The 25,449-nt window shown below is 45.5% G+C and overlaps 1 protein-coding gene across 2 annotated transcripts in view; it reads left to right on the forward strand.

Annotated features, from left to right (window-relative positions):
* Positions 1-944: 944 nt before the first annotated feature.
* The window catches only part of HIF1A (hypoxia inducible factor 1 subunit alpha), a 45,663-nt gene continuing 21,158 nt past the window's right edge, over positions 945-25,449 (forward strand). Inside the window, exon 1 of one of the 2 annotated variants that reach the window (XM_075926365.1) lies at positions 945-1,095. In XM_075926365.1, coding sequence (XP_075782480.1) covers positions 1,070-1,095 — 26 coding nt within the window. In that variant the 5' untranslated portion in view covers positions 945-1,069. Of the gene's footprint in view, positions 1,096-3,376; positions 3,627-25,449 lie in introns of those variants that run through there. The other variant, XM_075926366.1, reaches the window with a different exon arrangement.

The following is a 25,449-nucleotide window of genomic DNA, read 5'->3' on the forward strand; positions in this document are numbered from 1 at the left end:
ACTCACTGTACTGGGGGGGTTGCTAGACATAGTGCTGGGAGGGAGGCAGGGGGGTCGCTAGACTCACTGTACTGGGGGGTGGCTAGACTCACTGTGCTGGCCGGGGGGGGGGGGGGAAGGCAGAGACGGGGGGGTCGCTGGCGGGGGGGCCGGGGGGGTCGCTAGACTCACTGTGCTGGCGGGGGGGGGAGCTGGCGGGGGGGTCGCTAGACTCACTGCGCTGGCGGAGGGGCCGGGGGGGGGTCGCTAGACTCACTGTGCTGGCGGGGGGGGGGAGCTGGCGGGGGGGTCGCTAGACTCACTGCGCTGGCGGAGGGGCGGGGGGGGTCGCTAGACTCACTGTGCTGGCGGGGGGGGGGAGCTGGCGGGGGGGTCGCTAGACTCACTGCGCTGGCGGAGGGGCGGGGGGGGTCGCTAGACTCACTGTGCTGGCGGGGGGGGGAGCTGGCGGGGGGGTCGCTAGATTCACTGTGCCGGGGGGGAGGAGGCGGGGGGGTCGCTAGACTCACTGTGCTGGCGCGGGGGGGTCGCTAGACTCACTGTGCTGGCGGGGGGGGAGGAGCCGGGGGGGTCGCTAGACTCACTGTGCTGGCGGGGGGGGGGGGAGGAGGAGGAGGCGGGGGGGTCGCTAGACTCACTGTGCTGGCGGGGGGGGAGGAGGCGGGGGGGTCGCTAGACTCACTGTGCTGGCGGGGGGGGGGGGAGGAGGGGGGTCGCTAGACTCACTGTGCCGGGGGGGGGTCGGTGCTGGGCTCGGGGCCCCGCCGCCTGGCCCCGCCCCGAGCGCTCTGCAGGCCGCGTCCGCGCAGGCCCGGGCGGAGGGGGCTCGTCCCCCGCACACAGCCCGACACGTGCGGCTCCGGCCCCCTCGCAGCTGTTGGCTCAGCTGACCCAGCCGGCGAAGGGGGCCGGGCGCCCGGCGGCCGCTCAGTGGCTCGGCGCCGGCTCGGGCCCGCCCCGCCCGGCCGCGGCGCCCCACCCCCGGCCCGCCCTGCGCGCTCAGAGCCGCCGCCGAGCCCGGCCCTGCCCCATGCGCTGAGCCGCCCCGCAGCAGCCAGGAGCCGCCGCCATGGAGAGCGCCGGCGAGAAAAAAAGGTACCGGGGCCGCGACCCCCCCTCTCCCGGGGCCTTCCCCTCCCTCAGGAGCGCCCCGCGCGGCCTGCGCCCTCCCCCGCTCTGTGGGGCTGGGATCCCGCCTGCCGGGGGGGAGCCGCTGGGTCCTGCCGCTCTCTGCCCAGCTCGGCCTCCCTTGGGGTCCCCTAGGCAACGGGGGGGGGGGGCCCCTTCATTCCAGTGCCCGTCACATTCCGGTCCCCCCCATTTCCAGGCCCCCCCTTTTCCTTAGCCCCCCACTCCTGCCCCCCACCCATCGCGGCCCTCCGGAGAGGGCTGCTCTTTCATTTCTCCTCCTCCTCCTCCCCGCTGTCCACGTCGCCATTTTGTTGGAGGGGGAAAAGGGGGGAGCGCTGGAGCTTAGACAATTAACATCCAGGATTTGCGTGGGGAGTTTTTTTTGGGGGGGGGGGCAGTTCTGCTTAAAGTCTTTTGGTCGCCCCGAGGAATCGGTGGCACTTCATGCACGAGGCCCCCTGGGATTCAGTGTCTTGCAGCTGAGACTTTTTTTTTTTTCTTCCTGCCACTGAATTTCAAAAAATAAAACCCTTGGTCTGCTCTTGGCTTGGAATAAGTAGGGACTGGCTTGCAGTGGATTAAATATGTGTGTTCACCAGATTTCCTGGCTCAGTGCGGTGTGTAATTTGTTAATGTGTGAGTGTAATGAATATTAGGCTGCGAAGAGGGAAGGATTGAGTCTGGAAATGGGATTTAAGAACAGTATCCATGTTCAAATATCTATATAATCTGTCAAAAATAGGCAAACCCCGATTGATGAAGGTAGAACAGTTAAAGGAAGCAGAAACGAAAGTGTGCAGCTCTGTACTAGCTATTTCGAAAATTGACATTTTGAAAGCTACATTAGGAGGAAGGAGAATGTCTGTGTGTATATGTTTAGAAAATAAACACAGTATTTTTTGTGATTGGAGTTGTACCATAACATACTGAGTTGAAAAGGGTAGGTTAACAATGAACTGTGAAGTTTTTTTTTTGTTTTTTTAAATTAAGGCATCTTCTGCAATTTTGGTGTCCATAATTGGCTATTTTTGTTAGGGGGGAGGAGTAGAGATTCTTAACATGTTGAACCTATAAGTAGCAATTCTTCAAGATATTGATTTCCTAGAAAAGAGCTAATTTACTGAACAATAGATGTTCCAAGTGTAAATAACTTTCTTGGCGAAGAATTTTCAATTTAGATTTAAAAGGGAGAAACGAAAGCTTCAAGAAATAAACCTTAATTGTATGGTGAAGGTGTAGAGTTTGCTGAGGAATATTTTAGTGATGAGGTTTTTAGCTTAGACAAATTCCTCCAAATGAGGTTTGTGGAGGGATTAATTTAATCTCTATCTGTAGAAGGCAGAGTATATTTATGTTGTTGATACCATTTTTGAGATCTTGGACTTTGGATCAGAGAATCATCTGACTAGGTCAAATGAGATATAAAATGCTTTACTATTTAAATGATACTGGGAATGAGAGAAATGCAATATCTTTGTGGCTGAATTAGCTTTTCATGGTGAATGTTGATTTTGTGCAGCTAGAGCACATACTCTGGGTGAAAATACTGAGCAATTTTCTTGGGGAAACACCACCTTTGCACCAGTTTTAATTGTTTGTTTTAATAAACAAAAAAACCCTGTGTAACAAAATGCATACAGTAGGGTACGTATGGGTGGTGCCTATTATAATCCATGTATAACTATCAGGGAGCCTCATAGAAAATGTTGCATCATAAGTGAATGACCTTTACCAAGCTTGGCCCAGTTTAAAGCTGGTCTGGAAAAAAATTAGGAATTCACTTTTTTTTATAGTCCTGTCAATCTCTGTCCATGACTGTTGTTTTTCATACTTTTCCTGCTCATAGTACTCATAGACTTTAAGGTCAGAAGGGACCATTATGATCATCTAGTCCCGTGGTCCCCAACACGGTGCCCGTGGGCGCCATGGTGCCCGCGGGGGCATTTGCATGCGCCCACCAGGTGCTCGGGGCTGGCCTGGCCCCGGGCACATGGCGCACGGTGAGCGCCGGCCCCGGGCGCGCGGCGCTTGGGGAGGGGAGGGAGCGCCGGGCGCGCGGCGCTTGGGGAGGGGAGGGAGCGCCGGGCGCGTGGCGCTTGGGGAGGGGAGGGAGCCCCGGGCGCGCGGCGCTTGGGGAGGGGGCCGGCCCCGGGCGTGCAAGTGTCCCCGCCCTCTGGCGCCTGGCGGGCGAACGGCCACGCCTCCTGGCGCCCGACAACCTCAAAAGGTTGGGGACCACTGATCTAGTCTGACCCCCCACACAGTGCAGGCCACAGAATCTCACCCACCCCCTGCTGCTGGAGTTGATCTGCCTTTTGGGGGTAGGGAGGGAAGATTTGCTGGGGGGCGTGATGTAAGAATCTGTGTATCTAGGAGAGAAGGAATAAACTCAAGGTGAAGCTCAAGAGAGATAATTTATTGGTTGCTGCTTTTGGAGACCTACTTCAGTGTGGGAAGAACTTCCATCTGAATCTTCCTGTAGCATTGTCTTTACGGTAAAGTATTGCGGCATATTGAGTACTCTTCTGGATGTTATAAACGTATAGAGCAAAGATTTGGGTAGGTTTTTAAAAAAAAGGAAGGACATACGTTGACATTTACGCAAGCTGGAACAGAGAACTTGTTGAAAGTCTGTGTTGAGAGACAAGGTGGATGAGGTGTTGGTGTTAACTTTTATTCTGCCAACTTCTGTTGGTGGAAAAGGCAAGCTTTCAAACTACACAGAGCTTTTTTTCACCCACCTTGTGCATCTAATATATCTGGGAACCAGTAGGGCTACAACACTGCAAACATCAAGTGTTACTTAACAGTCCCACATTGTTTGAGATGGGTTTAGGTTTGACCTTGTATATTACTGGATTATTTGACTAAAGCTGATTCTTTCCATTTTCTAGTAACATTTTCATGAAACTACAGAAATGGAACATTTTAGCCACAGCTTTAGTGATGCAGACTCATTACAATTTAATGTTCTGCTCTCATGTTCATGTAGTTGGATCTCTATTATTTTACGCCACATGAACATTGCCATTTATTTTTAGTTCAAATTTCTGTCCTAGATGGGGCACACAGCAGAATCCTGTAGTGGTGTTTTTTTTTAATGTTGGAAACAGAACTAAACTTTGTAATTTTTAGTAAAGCAATAATTTGGATAAAAGTTGATTATTTGTCATAGAGTAGAAAAGAAATTGCAATACTATAAATTGTGGGGTAAACTGTCAAATATGATTCTTTCCCAATCTTTGCTGCTCCTATATTTAATGTAAAAATAAAGGAATCTTAACACTTGGCTATATCTGATTCATGAGTATTTGCAAGAGGATATAAAGTAAATAAGAAAAGCTGTATGTAAATGTAGATCAGACATGATGGACAATTTGAATTTGGTGGCTTAGACTTACTGACTCATGGAAAACTGAAAGATACTTATCCATTCTGCTTTATATAATTCAAAACTTCTGTAGTTCTAGTTTCATTCCTTCTGAACACTTGAGACCATTATCATTAGCAAACTGACATAAGTACTCTCAATTATTTGGGCTTTGCCTCCTCTTTTGCAGTTAAACATTTTCAGTGCAGCTTCATGGGGGCTTGTTGCCATTTGTGCCTTATGTGGAGAAACCGGGTGTCTGAGGTTTTGTTTTAAGTTAGTAACCTTGGTGGTGGTTTTTCAGGGGGCATTTGTTAAATAAGACAATACCTATATGCAGTTACTTTCAAACATGGTCTTTTACTCTACTATTCAATTATATGGTGTGAATCTGGCCAAAACCAAAAGTCATCCAACCTAAAAAGATAGTATATAGAGCCCCTCAAATTTAATAAACACTGTAAACAAATAACTGGTGCTGCCAACAATTTTTCCTCTATTGCCATGAGGTGAATGCTCTCAGTTAGTAGTATGACACTTGCGCCATCTTAAGTGTATGTGCTGTGTAGTGCTACAGTTAATACAATTAAAGACATGCTGATTGTGAATACACATACTAAAAAAGGAAACTAAACAACTCTATCATCTTCTATAAATTTTATTGCCTGAGTATTCAGAAACTTTTGGAGTAAATTATTCATTCTATTTTTATAAATAGTATCTATAACCTACATGAGAATTTTAAGAGGTAATATTTTGAGTGTTTGGTATGCTTCAATATCAGTAGTTTGCATCTGTAAAGCAACACTCATTAAAACTTCAGTTATGATCTGCATATTTAATTCTTAAATAGGGCTTAAAACTTCGACTAAACATCCACTATTCCATTACAATGTGAGGAAAGGATGGTGGGGTATCTACCAGGAAAACTTGATGAGAAGCCAAGTTTCTATGCCCTCTTCTACACTTATGATGGAGGTAGGACAGATTTGCTGAGGCTACTCAACCATGTTGTCTCTGGAACCTGCTTGTAGTCCATAGACTTGTGTACATCATGAAATTCCTGTGTCTATATATAAAAAACCCTCCCTATTAACACTGATTCAGCTGTGACATTGTGAGCAATGGTGAGGAGACTCTGTTCAAAAGGCTAATCTGTTATGGATATCCTTGCTGATTAGTAAAGGTCTGAAAAATTTGAAGTTGCACCTCCCCAGGATTTGTGAGGGGGAAGCATTCTATCTCCCATAGCTACTTCCTGTTTTTGCAAGGGGGGGAAGAAGGGGTGGTCTCCCTTCCTTTACCTTTTAATGAGCGTGGTTTGTGTAGTCCACCATAGTAATTAGCTCTACTGTCTATTTCAAGAGCTTTGCTAAGCATGCACAGCACAATTTGTGCAAGGTTTTGAATACCATCAATAAAAACTATGGGAGTCTTGTTAATTTTACTTTTTTGGTGTTTAGCAAAATGAGCAGGGGTGGAGAACTTAAGGCTGGGGGGCTGGATGTGGCCCCTGGATCTAGTCCCCTAGGCTTAGGGCCTCCTCCAGCATTGGGGAGTCTGTGCTAGCACCCCAATCCCCCTGCTACCTCCCCGGAGTCTCCAGCCCCGGAGTGATTTTTATGTGGGTCAGCAGCCCCTAATTCAAGAAAGGTTGCCAAACCCTGATTATGATTGTAGAAAAAATATTTTTTTATTTAAATCAGATTTTCATTTTTAAAAATAAAATCAATAAAATGCTAAATTTCTCTTTTAAAAATAAGTTAAGATTTAATTGTATCACAGACATGCTACACGTAGACTCATAAAAATGAATTAATAGCTCTAGGTTATCCAGCCTAACTACTAATGCTTGCTTCTTGAAAGTTCTGGACTTTTTATTTCTGTTTCTCAGCAGACTAAAAAGTTACATGTGCAAAGAAACAAACAACAAATTGGATAGGGTTGTTTTTGTTAGGTGGCCCTTGGCCAATCATGACAGAGGAGTTAGTTAAGACAGTGTCTTAACAACATGGACACAATATATATACTGTATAGGAATGGATGGAGGCAGCATAGGAAGGAACAGTGGGGTGGACTGGAAAGGAAAAGGGAAGACATTATTCAGTGCGCACACAACTTCTTATATTCTCTCTGACTTTTTCCATAGGAAAAACTGTCAGGGCTTCTGGGTGTAAGAGCCCCTATCTGGGAATATTTTGAAGAAATGGGTAAAAAAGGAAAAATATGTTAAGTGTAAACAGTGCAAGAAGATGATGCAGGGCCTTGTCACAAGAATGAAACATCATAAGAAAAACTGCTTATTGGGAGAAAGTGGTGTGGATATGTTTGAGTGGGTCAACTGGTTAGTAACTTACATAATTCACTTTGCAATAGATCATTCTTCATGAATCTCTCTATGCCTTTTAGTATAAGTGTGATTTGACAAGCAAATTCCCAAGCTATTTGCTGCATTTGGATATTTTGTGGGGTGTATGGGGGGGGGGGAGGGGTAAAGTTTAGTTTAACTAGTCCTTGTGGCTTGTTTAATTACTTAACTAGGTTTAGAATCTATCATTCCAGTATACAGTGAACCCTCGTTTATCGCGGTAGATAGGTTCCAAACCCTACCGCGATAGCTGAAAATCCGCGAAGTAGGCTTTGAAAGCCGCGGAGGGGCTCCGGCGGGGGAGCAGCCCAGGCGCGCCTGGGCTGCTCCCCCGCCGGAGCCCCTCCGCGGCTTTCAAAGCCTCGGGGGAAGCCGGCGGGGGGGCATCCCAGGCGCGCCTGGGCTGCTCCCCCGCCGGAGCCCCTCCGCGGCTTTCAAAGCCTCGGGGGAAGCCGGCGGGGGGGCATCCCAGGCGCGCCTGGGCTGCTCCCCCGCCGGAGCCCCTCCGCGGCTTTCAAAGCCTCGGGGGAAGCCGGCGGGGGGGCATCCCAGGCGCGCCTGGGCTGCTCCCCCGCCGGAGCCCCTCCGCGGCTTTCAAAGCCTCGGGGGAAGCCGGCGGGGGGGCATCCCAGGCGCGCCAGGGCTGCTCCCCCGCCGGAGCCCCTCCGCGGCTTTCAAAGCCTCGGGGGAAGCCGGCGGGGGGGCATCCCAGGCGCGCCTGGGCTGCTCCCCCGCCGGAGCCCCTCCACGGCTTTCAAAGCCTCGGGGGAAGCCGGCGGGGGGGCATCCCAGGCGCGCCTGGGATGCCCCCCCACCGGCTTCCCCCGAGGCTTTGAAAAAAGTCCGCGAAGTCGTGAATCCGCGATGGTCGAACCGCGAAGTAGCGAGGGCTCACTGTACCGTACAAAAAGCTGCAGTAAGAGGTACATACAGTTACCACTACTGTCATTTTCTTATTTTACATTGCATAATACATACCTCTTATTGTGGAACATCATGTTCACAGAACATAATGGTGATGCCATAAATCTATTCCCTATTTTACTTTAGCATTACTCCGCTGTTCTAAGGGAGCCCCAGTTTCAGTTTTCTACTGAAAAACCCACACACACAGAAACAAACCCACAGACGTGCCAGTGAGTTCAGTGGGGCTTACTCTAAAATGACTGTGCTTAGAGCACACTTAATTCTTAGCTTTTTTGGGTTACTTAATTTAAATCAATGGTTTTTTTGTGTGATTCTTGAATTGTGATTTAAATCACTGATTTAACTTGTTGTGATTAAAATCAATTCACCCGGCACTGGAGAAGTCTGTCTCCTAGATTTGGAAAACAACTACCTTTCAAACCTTCTAATGTAAAATTATCTTCAGAAGTGAAAGTGTTAGAGACTTTCTGGTTAATGATAGACCATCAGCATTTGCAAAATCTAAGCTAAGTAGTATTACTAGCTAGTTGGGGCAAGCCTTTGTCCTATCTTGGATCTGCTGATATACCAAGCCCTGCTTCTGAATAGGGAACATTTAATTAAAACATACGATGCTTTTTTTAAACTTTGTTCTCTTGGCTTCCTAAATAATTTTATCCTAAAAGAGAAAATAAATTGGAAATTTAAGTTTCTATTAAAAAGGAAAATAGGGCAAATGTTCTCTTTTAAAAACACTTATTAAACATTTTTCATGCTTTTATTTGCAAACTTTTGTACATAACTTTTACAAACTAGAAATTCGGTCTTCTTTCTTTACCACTGTATGGTGGGGATTAGAGAGCTAGTGAAATTTATATTTTAACAGTAAAAAGACAGAAAACTGAATGATTTGAAAGAAGTGATTTTAGACATTTATTAGGTTTCATTAAAAATTCAGCATCCTCGCCAGGTGATAAACTGTTCTGCAGAGGGGAAAGAAATTCTGGGATTGTTCTCAGTGAACACTCATCCTGGAATAAGTGAATTCCCAGAGGGAGCTACTATGAAATATTTTATTCCGGCTAATTTCCTTTTGCAGACAAACCTTGAGACTCAGCTCATATTCTCAACTCCACCAAAAAGTGTTCCGGAAAAACCAGAGAATTTCAAGTCTTGACATTCTTGTTACTTTTGAGGCTGGAAAAAGAATGGAAGGATGCCTCTTACATTTTTGTTTGTAAAGGCAGATGAAGGATGTTTCCCATCCCAGGGCCTTGTCTGAGAAGACTATTTTTCCCTCAGCTTGGCTACATGTTGGAGGGAAAGGAGTGAGAACAGTTTTGTGACTGCTGGTTGGTCAGAATCTTCCTGCTACTGAGAGAATGCAAGTCAGAAAAGTCGAGCTGCTGACGCATTGTTCTAAAATTTTCTCATATGGCTTCATCAGTGAAAATAGTGGGAGAGCTAGCATAGGTAGTGTGTGAGTGAGAGTCACCTTTGTCCAGCTTGCTCTTATCCATCCCTCCACAAACTCAAGTCCATGTCACATCCCATTCCACTTTGTTGCAAGCATATTATTTCCACTTCAGGCCCAAGGGTTTTGTCATGGGATCAGCCTAATGTGTTTTCAGCCTGCTCAGCTGTCATTTGTGATCTCTGAGGATCCGGTCACTAATACTGGTCCATCTATTGTCTTGTCCTGCCCGTCCCTGCTTTGCATCATACGTTACCTGCACTCCATCATTTTCTCTTTGTACACTTTCTGATCTCCCCACTCGGTATATGATCTCTTGATATCTTGCACACTTCACCTTTCTGTTGTTCTCTGGGTGATAGGAATATTTCTTCCTCTGTTGATCAGCTTTCCTCTCCCTGTAGCATTGCTGGCAGAACTGTGGAGTTAAATAGTTCTTTCCTTTTCTTGAGCAGGTGATCCTCTGATAGGGACATCTTTATTTTGTTGAAACTTGTCCACTTTTGCCTTTCTCCTTCTGCATTCCCCTTCAAATGAGTTGTCTCTGTTCAGCTGCTGACCCAGGTAAATATATTTGGCAACATCCTTGATTACTTTCCCATTAACAGTGATTTCTGCTTTGAGTGCTCGTTCCATGTGTTCACTTCCAACCTGAGTGTTTGCAGTTGTTGTAATTTGTTCTTCAGTAGTACTATGTCCTTGGCCAGTATTACACAGTCATCAGTTAAGAGAAGATGTGTTTAACAGTAGCAGCGACTCCACTGTTGCTTCAAACAGCTTTGGCAAAATTGTATTGCTTTGTCTGACGACTCTTGCATGTAATAGTGCAAGGGACATTTGAATAATATTATCTCTGTCAAACAATTGTGGTTCATTTCATCCAGCAGCTCAATTCTGAAATTCATTGAGTGCATTGGGTACAGCATTAATCTCCATGAAGTCAAATGCTTTTTTTTTTTTGTAGTCAATAAATGCAAGACAACAGTAGTAATTTGTATTCCTTGCATTTTTCGATGAACTGCCAAACTGAATGGATTTGATCAGTTGTCAGATTCTGAGTGGAAACCAAATTTGTTCTCTGCTTTCATGCATTTCAGTATCCTTGTAAATCAGACTGAGTATAAAGCAGTGTGTGACTGGACGGTAGTTGCTCAGTTCTTCTGGATTGCCTCTTCTCATCAGTAGTATTATTTTCTATGTCTTCTATGCCTCTGCAACATGCTTGCTATTGATATAGATGGTGAACTGTTGTGTGAACACCTTGAAGAGAGTATCTTCCCCTGCTTCAAGATATTCCAGCCAAAAATCATCTATTCCTGGGCTCTTCCCTTTTCTTTGTTACAAATTGTGTAATTCGATTTCTCCCCACATAACATTGGGAACTTCTACAGCATGCTGTCTTAATGGTGTATGCTGGGCATTGACATCCAAGGACTAGATATCATTGTAGAATCCTACCTCTCTACATCAGCATTGTTATTGGGGGTGTGTGAGAGACTGGGGCTTGACAGTGAAGTACAGTGTTACTCTGGTGGGCCTTTCCAAGTCGAGAGGGTGTTAAGTTAGTGTGTAGGGTAGTAGGGATTCTGACTGTGCCTCTTACCTAGGGTAACCTTGCCAAAATGGAGGTGATACAATTGCAGGTGCAGGGGGCTAGCATCCCAAATACACTGCTGCAAACTTTTTCTGCCGAACAAGCCCCACAAAGCAGAATAAACTGGGATACTGTGGATATAAGAGTAGGTGTGTTTAATTTATGTGCTATCTAGACCTGCTCTGATGCATTTAAATTACCAGCAAGTGGTCTGCACTAGATGTCCATTGTTGCTACCACCGGTGGAACTGTAACAATGGTGGGAAACTTTAAGGAAAAAGCAAGTGTAGACAAGATCTGACAGGTCAAGTTGCCAGTTGGTATGCAACAGGCATACAGCAGCACAATGTGGTGGTAGGAGCCTATTATCCGCAATATAGTCAAGATCGATGCCTTTTCCTTTAACATGCTTCCTTTTCTTCTGGCTCCTCTCCTTCATCTGTCTGGATGCCTCCAGTTACTGCTCGGGGGTAGAGGGGAGAAGAAGAGCTGATAACGACAACAGTGTGGTGTTGCCATGGTTTGGGGAAATGAACTAGCTTTTGGCTCAATACTAGGGCTCTTTGTGAGGTGAAAGATGATTCACTTCCCTCGTTGTACTCCCATCTTTTTACAAGAAATGGTGAGCATTCTGTCCAGTAAGCACTTGTCTAAGCTAGGGTAAAAGGTATATTTTAAAACCCTGTAGCTACTTTAGTCAAAACCAGAGAAGGAAGCACTACAGTTTTTTAGTTCATTGTAGATGAAAGAGGGAAACCTTGGTTCTAGTGTGAATCACTGATGTCAGTGATGCAATAGCATGTACTCATTCACTGGTGCCTGTGGCTTCCTGCTTTGGGTGACTTTGAAAGCAACCTTTGACCTTTTTTTCCCCCCTCCTTTCCTTTCCTTCTCCTCCGCATTCCCCTCCTCTGCTATTTATTTGAAATGTGGACCCCTTAAACTCCATTCATCTAAAGAAGTGGTTTATGTCCATGAAAGCTCATCATACCATCCGCATTTTGTGGGGGGGGGGGGTCTCTAAGGTGCTACTATTCATTTAAAGTTTGTTTTTGTTTTTTTTCTATTACAGACTAAACTGGCTACTCCTCAAACTTTTGATCTTTTTGTTTCCTTTGTGTAGTTGGATTAAGTATAGAAGAATAAGTCTTTCTAAAACATTGAGACTGTTGGTAGCAAATTCACCACTTTGTCAAGTATTAATCATCATCTGTCCTTACAGTTAGTGTGTTTGAAACGGTTATCTTTTTTGAGGCTGCCAGGAACCTCTGGTGTTTTTTACCTTGAGACTTTTTGAAGACTTTCTGTTCAGTCTTTTTGCTCATAAATACAGAGAACAGACTTACTTTTTGAATGTCCTTTTGTAGTTGCATAACTAGGACATATTTAGGGAAACAGGAGTGTGGTAGTGATATTAAACTAATCTCACTTTAAAAGGCTGGATTTAAACCCAGCAAATCATGTGCCAACTAGAATTTCACTCTAAGGATAATAATCAGTGTGTTAGGTGGCAAAAACCATCAGTCATAAAGATCCCATTTCAAGAAAACTTTTGATACCATCTAGTGTGATTCATTTGCAAACATCTTTTAAGTGCTAATGATGTGACAGTAAGAGTGACAAATATCATCAGTACAGCTTATTTGTTTTGCTCTGATGACATAGATTGTTTGATAGCTCAACCAATATGCAAATAAAGGCTAAAAGACTGCCTGGCACCACCCCCACCCTCCCCAAAAAACAGGATTAATAAGCAGTTATGGAAGGGAAAAATCAAATGAAAATTCCAGCAACTTCCAACTCAAGCATTACTTTAGAAGGCAGAGGAATAGACAGAAGTGAGTTGATTCACATCCATTCGCAATATCATGGAAACCAATGGGAATGACCATAATAAAATGTCCTAAATGGGGAAGTAGCAAGGTGAATTCCCCAGCTTAAACAAGATTTCATCAGACTACGAATATTCAATTCAGATATCACTAGGGGCTGTGCCCCCTGCTTGCTACACTTGCCTACCTCCCTTTCTCTGGGGGTAGGCAACCCCGGCTCTCCCCAGCCAGCAGGGCAAGCCAGGGCTGTGGTGCTCCAACCCGGGCTCTACCCCCAGCAGCCAGGAATAGCCAAGCTCCAGGCCTGCTTTGTTGACCCATAGACAGCCCCAGGCTTACTGGGGAGGGGAGCTCAGCCATGCCTAATGCTGCTGCCCGTGTAGGATCAGCAGGGCCTGGAGCATCTGCACTACAGGAGGGGGGGGCGGAGATCGTAGCCACTGTCAGTGTCCAGCTCTGTGCTCGGGCTGCGGGGGGCAGGGAGGTGGTGGCCCGGAGGAGGGACTGGGTCAGCCCAGGGCTTGCTGTTTGGGGGAGGGAAGCCTAGACATGGCTAAGGCTGCTGCCTGCGCAGGGCCGGTGGGGACTGAAGCATCTGAGGTCCAGGAGGGGAGCGGAGATCCTGGTCTAGAGCCAGGGGTGTGGTGATGTGCTGATGCTACTCTGTCATCCCACAGGAGATTTTTTTTTTTTAAATATATATATATATATATATATATATATATATATATATATATATATATATATATATATATATATATATATATATTCCATCTTAAATTAGGAAGCTTTTCCTAATGTTGAACCTAACTGTCATGGCGGTTAAGCACTGAAAAAAATTGTCTAGGGAGGTTGTGTAATCTCCATCTTCAGAGATATTTAAGAGCAGGTTAGATAAACATCTGTCAGGAATGATCTAGATCAGGGGTCGGCAACTTTTCAGAAGTGACGTGCCAAGTTTTAACTTACTCACGGATCTATGTGCCATGGGGAGGAGCGGGGGCAGAGGCAGGCTGGGTACGGTGACCATATTTTCTGAACCAGCTGCAGCTAGGGAGAGCAATTTAATTTAAATTCTGAAACAGATTAAGCATTTTAACTTTCTCATGTTATTTAAAAAGGAGTTTGATAAACTAAAATAAAATATTTTGTCCAACATAAGAGGTTTCAATGTTTTCTTTACTTATGGCAGGAGTGGGGAAACTTTTTTGGATCAGGGTCACTGAACCACAGAAAAATCAGTTGAGGACCACACAAGTGAGAAGCAAAAAAAACCTCCTCCCAGAACCCCCAACCCTCACTGATGTGGCCCCCAACTGCGATACCTCACCCCTCTGGGGCTCTAGCCTCATGGGTGAAGGGAAGGGACAGGGAGGGCTGAGGTTCAGGATTTTCTGTAGGCCAGATCTACTTTTCTGGGGTTCTGGAGTTAGTAGATTTTATAGATGCCCTTAGGGTCTGGGGTAGGGACAAAAATGAGGGGTTCAGTGTGCAATACAGGGCTGCCAGTGAGGAGCATAGCAATGGGGGAGGGGTGCAGGATCGGGAGAGGTTGCGAGGTCTGGGTGGGAAGTAGGGTGCAGAAGCAGGCTGGGAGTAGGATATCTTGCCAGGTGGAGGGAACAGGAGCAAGGGACAGTGCAGTGTGTGGCCAGGAGAGAGAGTGCAAGAACAATGGTGGATGCAGGAGCAGGGTTGGGGTGGGGTGTCGAGCCAGAAGGAAGGGTTCAGGAGCAAGGGAGGGTGTTGGAGCAAGCTGGAGGTGCAGGGTCTTGGTGTGGGAGGGTGAAGGTCTGAGCATGAGGGCTGATACTCTACCTGGCTTCATGTCCTCTTGCAGCAGCTGCCACGGCCATGTTGTCCTGGGCCAGCCCAGAGGCCCCGCTGCCACTGTTGGGGCCAGCCCCGGAGGCCCTGCTGCCATGGTGCACACAGTCAGGGCCGCCCTGGAGGCCCCACTGCCAACAGTCTGGGGCCAACCACAGAGGCCCCACTGCCACGACCACATGGTTCCGGGCTGGCTCCAGAGGCACAGCTGCCAACACTGTCCAATGCCAGCCCTGGACCCTGTGGCCGCAGTATTGCACCTCCAGAGCCAATGGCAGTGGTGCCTCCAGTCCCGGCACTGCTGAGGCACCTCAGCCCCAGTGCAGCCTAACCTGCTGCAGAGAGGAGGGAGCGCTCTCCAGCATCTGCGCAGAGGAGAAGGGGCGGGGCTGAGCTCCCTCCCACGTTCCACTGAATATCAGCTTGTGCGCCATAGGTTGCTGTCCCCGATCTTGATGATGCTTGGTCCTGCTGTGAGGGCAGGGGACTGGACTTGATGGTCCCTTCCCGTTCTAGTGTTCTGTTCTATGATTCTATAAGCTATCTAGAAAAGAAGATGGACATATTTGGGATGTGTTAGGAATGACGCCATTGCGTCTACTGTGGCTGGAGTGCTCTCGGGCAGCTGGAGGAACAGTGAAAGAATACCTTCAATCACTACGCAGGGAAGGAAAACTTGTGAGACTGAATACAGAGAACATGCAGAAAGCACTCCGCGATAGACAAGGATAGTAGAGTGTTTTGTGCTTAAATTGATGTCTGATATTCTGGGAAGAATTTTGGTGACACTTGGCTCCATGTTTTCATCTTGCAGGTAATAGCTATTAATTAACAGTAACTCCTAACATCACATTGTGCTCAACTCTGCAAAAAGAAAATCCCTGCCCCCAAATAATTTATAATCTGCGTATAAAACGGGTGGGCAAAAGGGCTTCCATCCCCAGGCCAGTTAGGGCACACTATTCGCAGGGCTGGGGGGAGAGCAGAGGAGGCTTCGAGTGCTTCTCTACCCCTAGGCCCTGATTAGCCTGGGGGTGGGGGAGCATGCCACGCCTCTTCCAGGGCATGGATGCCTAGTGGGAAGGGGGGGCAAAGGGGCTCCCCCAGACCAATCATGGTCTGGGGTGGGGTAGTCCTGCCCCTTCCTGGTTAGGCCCTGCCCCTTCTGGGGTGGCCCGGGGCTATTTCAAAAAATTTTGAAGTGGCCCCCTGGCAAAAATTATTGCCCACCCCTAATATAAGAGATAGCAGATGGATATATAGGTGGACTGAGGGAGAAAAAGAGGAAAACAGTGAGAGGCTGCAGTCTTGTCACCACTGCGTAATTATTGTGCAGTTTTTGTGGGCAAGGTTAGAAGGATGAGTGAGTGTTGCAGATATTTAGAGAGTTCCTATAGAGTCTGAGGGTTAGCACTGGAAAAAGCACAAAGGAGCTTGTTTTAGAATTTTAGTGGTGGAGGTTATCATCATGGGCAGATTTGAATTAGTCAACTCCCACTTCCATAGGAAAGAGGGAGCCAGTGGACAGAAGCAAAGCAGGGGGAGGTAGTAAAAGTAGAAGGACAGGAAAATTATCTTTGCAGCAAAACTCTGCCTGGATGAGCAAGATTGCATTTGTCAAGACCAGAGAGAAGGATGTTGCAGTAACAGATAATAGATGAGAGCCTGGATTAGCGATTCAGCTGTGTGGATGGATAGGAAAGGGGGCATTTCAGAGATGGTCTGCAGAAAGAATCTGCAAGACTTGGATATAGCTAGGCTGTGATGATCTGACACTGAGGTTATGGGCTTGAGTGACAGGCAGGTTGATGGAGTTTCCATGATCAGTGAGAGAGTTTGGGTTGGAGGAACAGTGAGGGGCAGAGTTTGAGCTGTTTTAGCCATATTGAGCTTCAATTGCTGGCTAGACATCCATGAAAAAATGTCAAATAATCCAAGACAATTAGCTTGGACACAACATGGAATTATCTGGAGTACAGAGAGAAATGAGCAAAATATTTTAATTAGTATATGAATGTAAATTTACTGATCATTTAAAAACTTCCTAGTAAATGGATTTATAACTTGCATTGCATTGTAAAAGAGCTAAAATGAAAAATTGAGCGAGATGCAACACTTGGTGCTTATATTACAATAAAACTGTTCTGTATTACAATGCTGGAAGGTTTTAACAAGTCATTAACTTTTATTAAGCATACTCTTTTTTTTCAACCAATTTAACACTGTGATTGTCATGGTAGTACCTAATGAACAAGGATAATATAGCTGTTTTCTAGTATCCATGTTTTATTGTATTCTTTAAACTTCCTGCTGGTGCTAGGAGATGGGTGGTAATTCATATAGAGCGCAGTATTCATCATATCAAAGACTGGATTAGCATATGTTTCTGTACTGTGAAAGTGAGTTTAAACTGAGGTCAGAATGTAGCAGGGAGAGCTATAGCTCATGCTGCAGTGACTCCTGAAGACTAGCAGTTGATAGAAGGGGGAAAAATGGAGAGGGTAGAAGAGAAGAAAGATGGGCCTGTGAACAGCAGATCACAGTGATCCAGTAATATAGACTAAACAAGATGTTGAGCTCAAACTAATGCACTTGAGGTCTAATATCTGCTCAGAAAACCATTTACGTAGGCTGTCAGTCACAGCAGCAGTGAGTAAGAGACCTCAGCGCTGGAAAAGACTTGAGACACCGTTGATGTAAACTTGGGAAGAAATTTCAGCAACAGTGAATCTCAGTCCCAAAGCTGAAGGGGTGGCAGATGTATATTCTGGCAACTGTGAGACTGTACCAGATCTTCCACAACTGTACTGACTTACTTTCTTGAAGGAAAGAAAAATTTCTTGAACTAATTGCACTGGAAAAGCTAGAAATACATGTTTTTTAGTTTCTGAGTTGGAGACCATTTCTTGGAGCAGAGGTTACTCCACTCAGTGAAAAGCATGGTGAACCGGTAATTGTAGTTGGGGATCTGCAGCTGCATTGTAGCTAATGTGAAAACCTTACAAAAACTGCCAAAATATCTTTTTGAATTTAAATGTAACTATTTAAAATCCAGCCTTATTTAGAATTCATAATCAAAAGTAAAATCTGAAATAACTTGATTCTGACACAGTGTAAGGAAAAATTGCCTCTGGGAGGATATTTAGTATATTTAGAAATACCATTAAGTTTTTAAATCCTTGGTTTGAGTAGAGCTTTGCATTCATACTATAAAATACATGTTGGGGTTTTTTGATATTGTTGAGGAAAGTGGAGTGTTACTAACATCTTTCCCAAATGTGAAATGGCTTTGGGCTTTTGTGATTTGAACATTATGGGAGGAGAATGTAATGTCAAAGCAGTCAATCTGAATTATGTATGTTTAAAATAATTGCATTTTCTTTAGAGTATCTTCACAGATTTGGATTCCTTTCTCCTTGTTTCCTTTAGATTCTCTATGGCAGCAGAGTGCACCATGAATTTATGAAATGACTACAGTTATAATTGTAGACTGGGGTTGGGACAAACACTGTGGCTTTGTGAGGATGTTACAAAGGCTAGGTCAAAGAGGAGTCTTGCATTTTATTCTGAAGGCCCAGAGGGTTGGAAGTAATCTTATCTTTCGGGGAATGCCAGATTTGTCTTTAAACAAATAGTCTTTAAAGTGCTACCAGACTAACAAAACATGTAGATGGTATCATGAGCTGCGGTGGTTTGCCAAGAAAGCTCTGTTTTCTACACTCGGAAGCGAAGCATCATAATCTGTTGTTCCTGTGGAACATTGGTCAGGCAATGTGAGGCTGTCCCCGGCTAACGTGGCCCAGTCCTATGAAGGGCTTTGCATATAACCATAGAAATATCAAATATGACCTGGTATACCCGGTGTTGGGGGGAAGTGGCAGAGAAGAGTGGAACACTGAGATTAATCTGGGTCTGGTGGCCTAAGCTCTTAAGTGGACTGATCTGTTCTGAACCAATTGCAGTTTTTAAGATTGATTTCATTCCTAAATATAAAGTCATTTTAGGAAGTTTTGCAAGACTAAAAACAAGCATCAGATAAATAAAGTTGTTAGTTACCACAATAATAGTGCATTTGTGTATGATTTCTTAGATTAAGGAAGAGAAACAAAGGTTCATGATATTAGTAAATACTTTTGAGTTCGTTCAACTTTGCTTAACGTTTACCATTATCATTGGCTTGTTAGCTAGAAGACCTATGTTGCACGGTCAGGGGAGTAGATTGTGTTTGTGAGTGCATGGTATTGAGTGGTCAGGGGGTGAAGAAAAGACTGTATTAATTAGTAGAATTATCACTAATAATTAACAAATCATTAATTTGTTTTTCCATTGATGACAATTTTGTCAGGAAAGTTGTTCTACCATAAGCAGAGAACAGACTAGGTTTGGGTAGATTATAAAAAATAACCTTAAAGTCAGATTTAAGTACAGGCAGTCCCCGAGTTACGCGGATCCGACTTATGTCGGATCCACAGTTACGAACGGGGATTTTCTCGCCCCGGAGGACTGGAGCGGCGGGAGGCCTGGTCCCGCTGCCCGCCTCCTCCGGGGTGAGAAAAGCTGCTCCCCGTCTCCCTGGTCTGCTGGGGGAGCCAGCAGACCAGGGAGACGGGGAGCAAAGCGGCGGAGGACCCGGGCCGGACCCGCGGCGCTGATCTGGAAGCGCTGCGGGTCCGGCCCGGGTCCTCTGCCGCTTTGCTCAGTGTCTCCCTGGTCTGCAGACCAGAGAGACGCTGAGCAAAGCGGCGGAGGACCCGGGGCCGGACCCGCGGCGCTTCCAGCTGATCTGTAGTAAGCCGCTGGTCAGTTTCAGCAGCGGCTGACTTGGGGACGCCTGGGGCAGAGCAGCTCGGGTGCTGCCGGGTTGGCCCAGTAGCGCCAAGGAGCGGGGCTGCGGGACCAACCGGCAGCGCCCCACCTGCTCTACCACAGGCCCCGGGCTTTGCTCCACGTCTCCCTGGTCTGCTGGGGGGGGGCACTAGCTGCATCTCCCCCCCCCCCCCCCCCCAGCAGACCAGGGAGGCGCGGAGCAAAGCGGTGGAGGACCCGGGCCGGACCGCGGCGCTTCCAGATCAGTGCCGCGGTCCGGCCCGGGTCCTCCGTGGCTTTGCTCAGCGTCTCCCTGGTCTGCTGGGGGGGACGCAGCTAGTGCCCCAGGGAGACGTGGAGCAAAGCCCGGGGCCTATGGTAGAGCAGGTGGGGCGTTGCCGGTTGGTCCCACAGCACCGCTCCTTGGCGCTACTGGACCAACCCGGCAGCACCCCAGGAGTCCTGATTCAGCCGCTGCTGATCAGTTTCAGCAGCGGCTGAATCAGGATGCCTAGGGCAGAGCAGCTCCGGTGCTGCTGGGTTGGTCCAGTAGTGCCGAGGAGCAGCCGCGCTACTGGACCAACCCAGCAGCACCGGAGCTGCTCTGCCCCAGGCGTCCCCAAGTCAGCCGCTGCTGAAACTGACCAGGGGCTGACAACTCTGCCTCGGGCTTCCTGTAGTCAGCCCCTGGTCAGTTTCAGCAGCGGCTGACTTGGGGACGCCTGGGGCAGAGCAACTCTGCCTCGGGCTTCCTGTAGCTCTGCCCCAGGCTTCCTGGAATCAGCTGCTGATCAGTTTCAGCAGCAGCTGACTTGGGGACGCCTGGGGTTCTTAAGTTGAATCTGTATGTAAGTCGGAACAGGTGTCCAGATTCAGCCGCTGTTGAAACTGATCAGTTTCAGCAGCGGCTGAATCTAGATGCCAGTTCCGACTTACATACAGATTCAACTTAGGGACTGTAGGTTTGTTCTTATCTTGTACGTAACCCCGGGGACTGCCTGTAATCCATTCTCCTATGGTACAAGAATGCTAAGTTAGCTGCAGAAATAATGTTGTCTAGCAATTTAGCCGGCCCAACCACTGCTATAATCCCAGGATCTACTACAAATTAAACCACTAGCACTTAGCTCCACTAAGACGATCCACAGAGATGTTAAGTCTATTTCAGGCTTCATCAAGATTCCCATTCCCACTCCATGATTTGTGACATGGCTTGAATTTTTTTGTCCTACATTTAGTGCACTATTGTGTCAAGTGTTGAGTAAATGAGTTGAAAAATGCCACAAGTTGGAACATTTAGAACTTCGTCTTGCGTGAATTACATTTCGTCAAATGAAGTTTTACCTAGTAGACAAATTATTATTACATTTTATACACTAAAGAAATTGTTTACAGAATACTGCAAAGACAGACTGACTTCTGCTCAGTCTTTTGATATGCTGTTTGAACTCATGGCACGTCTGTTTTTTGAGGGGGGGGGCGGAGTATAGAATGGGGTTCCCTTGGAAAAGATGAGTTATGCTGAAATACAATAGGTTTTAGATTTATGGCATCACCATAATTGTGTGTGCCTGTGATACCCCAAAAGAGAGGGCATATATTACGATATAAAATAAGAAAATGACACTAAGGGGCAACTCTAGATTTCTTTTACTGCAGATTTCTGTATTGAATACTTGAGTGATAGATTCTAAACCTAGTTAACTAACTAGCTAATCTTTATGGCTTGTTTAAGCTAAACTTTTTTTTTCCTCCTAGCAACATCCAACACAGCAAACAGCTTGGAAATTTACTTGTCACATCACATTTATACTAAAAGACATAGAGAGAGTCTTGAAGAATGATGCATTGCAATGTAAATTATTTAAGTTACTAACCAATTGATCCACTTGGACATATCCGTATAATTTTCTCCCAATAAGCAGTTTTTCTTCTAACGTTTCAGTCTTTTAACAAGGCCCTGCATCCTCATCTTGCACTGTTTACACTTAACACATTTTTCCTTTTTTATCCAGAGAACAAATTTCTTCAAAATATTCCCAGATACAGTTTCTCTTACACCCAGAAATCATGACAGTTTTTCGTAGCAAAAGTATGGGGGAATATAGGAAATTGTGTGCATGCTGAATAATGTCTTCCCTTTTTCTTTTCAGTTTACCCCACCTTTTTGTGCTGCCTCCATCCCTTCCTATGTATGGTGTCTCTGTCTCAAGGCCCTGTCTTGACTAATTCCTCTTCTGTGTTTGGTCAAGGTCCACTACCACATAAGCACAGAGCAAAAGCAATCGTGTCCTGCTTGTGTGTTTCTTTGCACATGTTACTTTAGTTGGCTGAGAAACAGAATTTGAAAGCCCAAAACTTTCAGGAAGCAAGAGTGAGTTAGGCTGGATAGACTAGAGCCATTAATTCATTGTGGTGATATTTAATGAACCCTACTTTTGGCCTCTTCATACCTCTGACAGGTTCCTTTGTCTGTCTTTCTCTGAACACGTCTCTGTTTTCAGAGCCATCTTTCCATCCGCAAACTGGATCACAATTTGCTGGTTTTGTCCTATCCCTGTATCCTTTGCTGAAACATGAACAAAGCTGTTAGCCTCGCTGTCAGACGTGGCCTCAAACTGAGGCTCTTCATGTGGAGCTACAGGAATTACCAACCAGAGTAAACAGCCCAAGAAGCTTGTTGTCAACAGCCATCTCACTCCAGCATACTTTAATCTCCACTTGAGCCTGTGTCTCAAGCTGCTACAGAAAACACCTGGCTCTTCTTGGTTGTCATTGTCCTGTTCCTTTTGATGAGCATAGTGAAGAGTCACATCCAGCAGAAGGTTGTCAGTGACATCACCAGCCTTGAATCGTGGCACCAATAGCATTGGTTTACTGGGATTAAACTGCTTTACTAGGGGCTCTGAGCAGAGTCTGTTTGATAGTCTGTCCCTTGGGCATTCTGCTCTTGCCACCAACCACTGTGACTTCCAGGAGGGATGTAAAATCCCATTTAATCCATTAATGGGTTATGTTATATTTAACCAGTTAACCACTTAAATGGAGGCAGGAAGGAGGGTTGCTGCAGTCTAGCCAGCCCCACCACAGGTGGGGGCTGCTCTGGCTGAGATGGAGTGCCCTTGCCTATGGCATGCTGCTTTGGCTGGGCCAGGCCTGCCATGGACAGGGGCTTCTCTGTTTGGGCTGGAGCATCCTTGTCTGCAGCAAGTAGGCCCCAATGGTTAACCATTCACATCCCAAGTTAAAATAATTTTTTTCCTTCTGTCTATTCTTGACTACATAGTTTGACCTTTTAGTTCCAATTTCTGCAGCATTACATAGTGTCCTTCCCAAAGTGCTTGTGCAAGGAGACTTCACTAAGTTTCCCTGTGAGGAAGATCTCATCAGTAAGGTGATCAGCTCATCACCTTCATAGATGTCAGTGGCAAAAAAGGAATATTATGTTCATATCACCTGATCTTTCATAACACAGTCCACAGAATTTCATCCAGTAATTTCTATAGGCTTTGGTATAACTTCTGCTTGAAGAACAGCCTGTCTATTAGAAAAAAAAAATTAGAAAGACTTCAAGTGATGGAGAACCTACAACATCCATAATAGAATCAGCCAGCCTTCACACAAAGGTACATGCAAAAGGAAACTGGCTGGGTCATTTCCTACACACAAGTTGCACTGGCTTAACAAAGTTGTTTAAAATGATGTACTTAAAACAATGCAAAGTCTGCATAGGCACACTTAAATTTGGTTCAGATTTAACTGAACATCAATTACTTACTGACTTAAGCTAAACCAATAAGCGAGGTGCAAATAGATTTAGTTAAACCTATGAAACTAGACATGGCTTTGGTAATTCTAAGCCAAGTCCATTTCCATCTGCCACAGAAGACCACTGTGGAAAGCTTCACTCAAAATCCCCACCTCCAGATCAGTACCAGACCCACCTCCACCGTTACCTGCACTTATACGTGCAGAATTACCAAAACAGTAACACAAAACTACTATACAATAGAAACAGTTTTACTCTTATCTAAAGGAAGGAAAGGTGTAGGAAAGAGAGTTACCACGAAGCATTTAGAAATGTAATGGAAAAATCCTCTTCTGCTTAGATGCATATATATTTTTACTTGTGACATTTACTTTCTTATCCTGTCTGAAAATCAGAGGTGAAGGGCACACTAGCAGGACCATTATTAAAGTAACATTTCAAGTAGCCGGCTACACCAATTATTTTGGGCTTCTACTCTAAAAGACATAGTAACTTTTGTATCACTAGATGTCTGTGCTCATCTGAGGAAGTGGGTTTTCTCCATGAAAGTTCATGATAGATTTTTTTTTTTGTTAGTCTATAAGGTGCTAAAGAACTACTCATTTCAAAACCATGTTAAGTTTTGAAATTTTTAATAGGTAGGTTATTTGGGAAGCCAGATGAGACAAAGTGGTGACACAGTCCTCAGAAAAGTTTTCAGAAAGCTATTACAGAACCTTCCAGATTCCAAACCTGGGAAGGGAAAAGCTGACCTTATTACAGGCCTAAATATCTATTTCGTGGCCACTCTAGTAAGTAGTGAAGGTGAGACTACAGTAAAAGCAAATGAAACATGTCTAAGTCTGGAAAAAGGAGAGACCAGTCTTCCTGCTGTATAAATTGTGGCCCTAGAAACCCTCTCTGATTCAAGTCTGATGAGCAGACATCTGAAGAGGAGGTTATTAAGTTCAAGGACTAATGGCTTCTCTCAACATCTTATAGATGGATCATGGATATGGTCCGACCAGGGTATGTCAGAATTTTTTCAAAGATTTTAAATTGTCCTCTTCTCTCTTCTGGGAATTTCAGGGGAACAGAAAAGAGGCCGAATACATGGAAAGCCAGAGACCATCTTTTGTGAATTGGTGCAATGAGAGTTCTCAAAGTGGTGGCGTTTCTCCACCCATTCTTTACTCTTGTTTCTGGCCTAAGTGATCCAGGGAGCACTGAGTCATGCTGGACTTAGATCTCTTGAACAAGTTCATAAAGAGGACTAGATTGAAGATGGAGTTGATAGTGCTGGCGATATGCCAAGTGGATTACCATTATGTCAGTTACTTGAAGGTTGCCTAACTTCATGTGCTTGTTCACCAGTGCACAACAGATTTTTGTAATTCACACATGGGATTGATAATTTTTCAATATAACCTGCTGGTTTTTGGGCTGTTATGCGTTCTTTGAGTGTTCAGACATTCTTGTCATCTTGCTGACTATTCTCAAGCAGATAAGGGTACAGGCATACCTTTTCCTGCATGACACTCTGTTCAGAACCTGTTCTTGGGTCCAAAGTGTCATCTTCAACCATCTCAGCACCTAGAACTTCTTGGTATATCAATAGACACAGAGGTCCCATAACCAAAAGACACGATAAGACCACTCTCCTGATGAGTTGCCTCAGGACACCAGAAAGCTCTTGAAAAAGTTGGATTCATCCCTGTTTCTCTCTAGGACATTGGATCCAAGACTCTCCCCCTTGTCTGCTCCATCTATCAGTGGGAGTGTGCTTCATCACTTATTGATTAGTCATTAGGCCATAGCAACTCAAGTGTGGAATTTTTTTTTCTTTCTTCAGGGCTAATCTTCCTGTCTCTGCATAGCTCAATCAACCACATTTTTATTAACAGTTCCTAAATCATTTTCCCTTTATCTGTTTGATGTTCTTTCATAATTAATTTCCCCATATCTTTCTGCTGTTCCTTTCCCCAAAGAGACTGATGCTTTTTTCATATTTTTTTCCCTTCTACAGTACTTTTACTCCTTTTGTCACTTATGCACTTCATAAGGTTACAAGTCCAGTACATGCTGCCATCATATGTAGCAGTTTGGGGCAACTGTATCTGTATTTCCGTTCAGTGTATAGCAAGGGCACTTCCTGGCTTCTAGATGCTCCGCTCTCTTGTGTAGAAAGCTTTCTGGCTGGGGTATGTCTAGATTGCATAATTTCCTGCCTTTATGGTATTTATTCCCAGGACAGATATGTTGTCCGAGGACACCTGCCTGCTTTCTGTTCAGAGAGGGTTAACATGTTTAAGTACTCCAGTTATAAGGTACCACACTGTACTTCTTATGCAAGCCTGCTTTAGTCTTAAGGTAATAAGCATAAAGAGAAAACA

The sequence above is a fragment of the Pelodiscus sinensis genome, chromosome 4, assembly GCF_049634645.1.
Source record: "Pelodiscus sinensis isolate JC-2024 chromosome 4, ASM4963464v1, whole genome shotgun sequence".
NCBI classification, from domain to species: Eukaryota; Metazoa; Chordata; order Testudines; family Trionychidae; genus Pelodiscus; species Pelodiscus sinensis.